We start from the raw sequence: 6389 nt of genomic DNA, 5'->3' as shown, positions 1-6389 counted from the left end.
CCCGAACCAGCCCCATGCTTAATCACGGTCGAACCCAAACTCACTGCTCAACTACGCCGCCAGTAATCTCTCTCACTCGTTCCCCATCCGAGTGACCCGCCCTCGCCCCTAGCGAAAAAGCCTACAGTGATGCCTCACCCCAACTATTACTCTCCCTAACGCATCGATCTATCAGAACAGTCGCCTCCCATCCTTGACTTATCATCCTGAATTGTTGATCTTTAATGGCTGAAGTAAACATTGAATGACTAAAGTAAACATTGAATGGTTGAATATTTGTTCAAGTTGACGTTGAATGGCGGAAGTAAACCTTAAATGGTTAAAGAACATTAAATATTTGAATATTTGTTCCTGATGTATGTTGAAATAAACCTTGAATGGCTAAAATTAATTGTGCGCGGCTAGTGGTGTGGTTGGTTCCCTGGTCTAGTTGATTTTTCTAGTGTGGTTAATTAATTCCCTAGTAGGATGGTTAGGGTGATTAGTACTTACTTTCTTTGTTTCAGTATATAAAGTGTAACCACTTTTTATTCTATTCCCTAATTGGCGTACTCTCTCTAAACATACGTACAATACAATGATATAGAGTGAATTAGATATATTTTTTTGGTATTTAAATCGGAGGTAGTTACTTATATATTGGACGGAGGGAGTATATATCAAGCAAACCTGAGTAGATTCAACTAATATAGAAGCAAAATGTCTGAGCTTCTTCGAATAGTATATATCACTTAGGAGTTTGTTTTTTTGGTATAGAATAGTCCATCACTTTCTCAGGCCTTAAATTTTGTTTCAATTGTGGAATAGAGGTGATCTACCAACACCTGAGAAAAAGGCATTTTCATTAATTTAAGGAATTGGCTTACGATGCAACAACCTATCTAAGATGGGATGGTTAGCCAAGCACAAACACTCTAGGTTCACGTCTCAATAAACGGAAAAAAAGATAGAAGAAATATTAATAAATAACACTAATTAATGACCAGAGATCTCGTACGACAGAAGGGCATTAATATGCATGCGCGCGAGGCAAGGCGCGCGGTTCCCTAGCCTGGCCACCAATATTTGATGGCAATCACAGGTGACCGCCGGCCATGAGCGCGGTGGCCGTGGCGCCACAGGATACAGCCTCGTTGGGCACCTTGGCGACGAGGTCGACAGCCTCAGCGAAGATGACGCCCATGCCCATGTGGAGGTGCGGCTCGATATGGCAGTGGAAGGCCCACACGCCCGGGTTGTCCGCCACGAACCGGAGCATCGTCCACCCGTACGGAAAGATGACCGCCGTGTTCCGCAGCGGCGGGTCCCGGAGGTTGAGCCGCGCTTCGTCGGCGGCGTCCCCGCGGTACGCGCCGTCGCCGTAGCCCAGCACCCAGAAGTCGTGGCCGTGGAGGTGCCACGGGTGCACCTCGCTGACGTTGCGCGACAGCGCGTTGGCGTTCTGGAGCAGCACGTCGACGGTGGTGTTGTGCGCCAGGACGTACACGTTGTCCCCCGCCGTCGTGTTGGGGTTCGGCGGCGGCAGCGTCACGTCGTATTCCCGGCTGAACGTCTCCGCGGGGCGCGCCGCCGCCAGCGTCGACTTGAGCCCCATCTTCAGGGAGCCCAGGTACGGCGTGGCGGGCAGAACCATGGACACGTTGTTGATGGACCACCTGATGCGCCCGTCCATCCGGTTCTGCGTGTTGAGCAGCTCGATGCGGCGGGCCGCCGTCGGCGGCGGCGGGGGCGTCCCGGCGCGCGCGCGGATCCTGTACGTGAACGCCTTGCTGTGGCCGTAGTCGTCCCACGCCGGGGTGACCGGCGGCGCGAGGGCTGGCAGGTCCGACGCGCGGTTGGGGCGGTAGTTGAGCACTGCCAGCGCCGGCGCCGTCTTGGGCAGCCGGCCGCGCACGCCCACGCTGACCCAGTAGTTCGAGGACGTGTCCTGGTCCGTCGTGAGCAGGACAGAGTAGCTGTCGCCGGAGTAGAGGTCGATGTCGTCCACAACGAATGGGTCCACGTAGTTGCCGTCGGCCTCCACCACCGTCAGCTTGTGATTCTACAAAAGATGCGGGTGAATATATCTATGTATGTATGTATATGGCATGCGCTAAATCAGCAGCAACGTTTGCCAATGCGGGTTATTGACGAATTACCCCGATCGCGAGGTTGAGAGAAGCGAGCGAGGTGGTGCTGGCCACCCTGAGCCTGTAGGTCTTGTTAGGCTGCACGGGGAGTACCACCGGCGCGCACTGCGTGTTGGCGGCGGTGGCGGCGCACTGCGTGTTGGTGGCCCCCTGCGTGTGCGCTGCGGCCAGCGAGCAGTTGAACTGGCCTCTCCCGTTGATCAGCAGAGACTGCACCGAAACACAGCCCATGATTCAGACAAATTGAATGTAGCCAAATTCAGACTCGGTTTGGCACCAGAATTCAGACCAGAACAAACTGAATCCAGCAAAATTCAGTGTCCGCAAACCAGCACTGAAACACCATAGTTTCGGGAGTCGCGAAGCTCCAAAGTCGAGTACATGCACAGCATCGGAGCGCAGTACATGTGCACAGGACAAGGCAACAAGAGGGGCAGGACCATGCACGCCGCCGCCAATGTGATAATGCAGTCGTGCCGGTTTGACCTTTTTCTCTGCGCTTCCGTCCGTCCCAATGGGAATGGGGCAATGGGCAGTGGCATCATGCCTCTGCCGCAGACATGTTACTGAGAAAGTCGCCTGCATCTGCATGGACGCTCAAGTCTCTCTGGCGCTCTGCTGCACCGCCACGACGTGACAGCGGGAGGGTGTCCTCTCCTCCCTCAAAGATCATGTGGCCCCTGCCATGCTTTGTAGGCACGACGGTGATGGCTACGACACCCAACTTTTTCTGTGTGTGCACATTGCATGCTACGACACCCAACTTTTTCTTCTTAAACAATGTGAAGCACACTTTTACAACATAAAGTTTAAATATTACAAACATGTAAAATCTATAACTTACAAAATTATAAATTAAAGAAATTAAGTAATATGAGTTTTATTAGGCCGTGCTAGGAGTATTTGAATGCACTAGAGCTAATAGTTAGTGGCTACAATTCGTTGAGACATCCAAACACCTTAGTTAATAATTCATTTTTGATAAATTAGTTAATAGTTATGTAGCTATTTGTTAGCTATCTAATTCCACTAACAATTTTAACTAACTAACTATTATTTCTAGTGTATTGAAACACCTTTTATTTGTGCGCGCGATATGTCCGCATGTGCTTTGGGCTTCTATTTTTAGCCTGTGCTATTGCTGTCAAAAAGCCCGGCCCATATTTCGGGCATTAGACTAGCATGCATGCCCATGATCTACTCAACCATTTTTTTTGGTACACACATGCTGCTGGCCTTGTGTCCAAAGTGCCCTACACTTGATGCGCTTTCTCAAGTGAGTGGGGTAGGGTAAAACTTTCTTTCCATGAAACCAGGACTGTTTGGGCTCCATCTTTTGCCTTTCTGAGCGGTGGGACCACACTGCCTGCGCGATCAGCTTTTTGGTATACTAGTTGGGAAAGCTAGGTATGTGAACTGTTGTGCCTTGTCTCCATACTATGGACTGTCTACGAGATCGTAGTCCCATTTCTACCTTAAATACACATATTCTCTTCTTTAATGATGTTTTTTCTAAATCCTCCTACAAACACAGAGGATACTCTTTCGTCCTCCGTATATAAAAACTATTTGTTCATCTTCTGTGTCTATTTTTTTATACAATAGATAATAAATTGAAGAAAATTAAAATAGGTGAAAGAAATTTGACGAAATGTCAGATAGGTACGCATAAAAAATCCTAAGTACAAAACGTCATTTATACAGACCTTTGATGTATAGGGAGCAAGGTATATATATGATAATATTAAAGAGAAATGAGAAATAAAGAATAAAATATTTTAGAGAAATCTATAAATAATTGATATAGATGAGGGATACAGATAGTCTTATCACTGTCAGAATTCGAGATTTTTTTTAACTGTTTCAGCAAATGGCCAGGCAAGGGAATGGACCGGCATTTGTCCTGTACTCGTGGCCAAGCAAGTATCCAGCGAGGAGGACTTTGAGAGATCTTGCCAGAGGCAAGCTAGGCAAATTCAGCCATGCCTTGTGTTTGCACACTGTTCTAATTTCTAGATATCGGTATATATGCCGGGCCCAATAATGGAGGTGCACCATCGTACATTATCACATAGCAGCTTACTCATCCTCGTACCTAAATTCAGATTTCACTCTACGAACAATACAGATGGCAGTGCAAAATTGTAGTGACCATATACCTAAACTGTTGGACACGCAGCGTCTCTTTCCGTGGTTGATCAAAGAGGAAACCGAGTGAGTGTACAAGGAAGCGAGCGGACAGCTTGCATCTACGACTACTTGTTCCCTCGGCTTGCCACGATATGCATGTGAACGAGCTAAAGAAATCTTGAGAGCAAGCAAATCCAGGCCATGACTTGTACTTTTCTCGACACACTAGTACTACGTCAAGGCACAATAATTGAAGCGGCCCAGTGGTAAGCGTCATTATTGCAAATTAGGAGTATCATGTAACGTGTTATGTTTCCTCAAAGGAATTAATTTTGTAATCTCCTTCTGCAATGTCCGTTCCAGGATCAGTGCAAAAGGCACCTTGGTCAGAACCTGATTTTGACCTGACAATAAGCTAGAGTGCAACTGAATTACATCTGTGTTTTGCAATGTCATTTTGTAAACCTACTTGATGCAATGCTTCATATATCAGTTGCATGCTGCATGTGTGTGTTTTCTCAAACTGCCCTTTCAGAAAGCTACAGTGTTTCACAAATTGCTGTCGAAATCAAATCAAACAGAGATGCAGCTAGTGAACTGCAGTCATGACAGGAACGGAGATGAAGCTTATGACGATAACCAGAGAGATCATGCATGGTAGTATTGGTGGTACCTGTGGCTCGCCGATCCACCTGAAGGGCCTGGACGAGAGGGCGACCATCTGGGTGTGGATGCTCTCGTGGTACCAGTCGCTGAGCAGCAGGTTGAGCTCGCCGTCGTACTGGAACGGCTCCTCCTCCCCCTCCGCCACGTCCACGACCAGCGACCCGTACAGCCCCGCCGCCCTCTGCATCCCGTAGTGCCCGTGGTAGAAGTACGTCCCCGGCTGCGCGGCCACGAAATAGAGGAAATTTCTTCAGTATACCTCCGGTCATGACATGCATAAAGAAGCAAGCAGATGCATGGATGGGTGGATGAGCCATGGGTGTGTGTGGCCCTCAGCAGCACCTTGTCGACGACGAAGCGGTAGGTGAAGGTTTCCTCGGGGTTGATGGCGCACTGGGAGATCGCCGCCGTGCCGTCCGCCCACGGCGTCCCGATCTGCCACCATGATCCATGACGACCATGCAACAATGTTCCAAGCACAAGCCCAGCGTCTAGCGAAGTGATGTGGAGAGATGGTTACGTACCTGTCGGATGCCGTGCCAGTGGATGACGACGCCCTCGGTGTGGAGCGCGTTCCTGAGCTGGACGTGGACGGTGTCGCCGGCCCGGGCGCGGATCGTCGGGCCCGGGAACTGCCCGTTGATGCCGATCACCACCTTCTCCTCGCAGTCGGGAGACCAGAACATGTTGCTGATCTCCCACCTCAAGTGCCGGGCCTTGCCCGCCGCAGCGCAATGCTGGCGCGCCATCAGGGCGCAGCACACCAGGGCCAGCAGAGGGAGAGGAAGCCTCATGGCTGCCCTGCTCTGCAGTAGTGTCAGCAGCCTCCTACGCCACCCCCCAACAAGGATGCCCCCGGCCGCAGTTCACAGCACAGCACAGGGGATGGGCAAGAGGGGGGGAAGCAAATGGGATGCAAACACAGGCTGGGGATGGGCCGGATGGCAAAGAGGGAGATAGATGACCTGAGCAGCGCTTGGGGGGCGATTTATGCTGGCCAAAGAAAAGATGCTTATCTCTCATCACCTCAGTCACTGTTCCATTTCCCCTTCATCTCAGTCACTTTTACAACCCTCCGTTTGAAAAAAAAAATGGTGACCAGCTTTTGAAATAAATATAAAAAAACACTAGTCCGTAGCAGTTAGTGGAGTTAGGTTGCAGGCAGCAGGAGGAGGAGTAGGCTGCTGTTTGTTTCTGCGAGGAACGCCTGCGTTAATATAGGCAGTTTCCCGGTTGCTCGCCAAAGTGCTGCAGAAATGCCTCAGGCCTCCCTCCCCCCATAGTTTCCGATGCGTCTTTCTGGTCGAGGAATAAAGAGGGTCGGTCGACGTCGCCCCCCGTTGCGTTGCTTTGGGCGTATCGTCTCATAGGCCTGCGCTGTTCTGTGCTGCATGTGACGATATCGAGGATGGCTACTTCCGTGCCTCTACCCAAATGGTTTTATGCAAACGTCTCGGCGCTGTC

The 6389-nt window shown here is 50.1% G+C and overlaps 1 protein-coding gene across 1 annotated transcript; it reads right to left on the bottom strand.

The window, feature by feature from the left end:
* Positions 1 to 816: 816 nt before the first annotated feature.
* On the bottom strand, positions 817 to 5825 carry LOC100273169 (Plant L-ascorbate oxidase). Its single transcript, NM_001147615.1, has 5 exons — positions 5450 to 5825; positions 5268 to 5360; positions 4933 to 5145; positions 2139 to 2339; positions 817 to 2041 (listed from the first exon to the last, which is right to left on the bottom strand). The coding sequence occupies exons 1-5, from the start codon at positions 5717 to 5719 to the stop codon at positions 1076 to 1078; spliced, it is 1743 nt and encodes a 580-aa protein (NP_001141087.1). The 5' UTR covers positions 5720 to 5825; the 3' UTR covers positions 817 to 1075.
* Positions 5826 to 6389: the final 564 nt, after the last annotated feature.

This window comes from Zea mays, chromosome 9, assembly GCF_902167145.1.
Source record: "Zea mays cultivar B73 chromosome 9, Zm-B73-REFERENCE-NAM-5.0, whole genome shotgun sequence".
Taxonomy (NCBI): domain Eukaryota; kingdom Viridiplantae; phylum Streptophyta; class Magnoliopsida; order Poales; family Poaceae; genus Zea; species Zea mays.
Note: the sequence above shows the minus strand (reverse complement) of the source record. Positions and strands in the feature narration are given on the sequence as shown.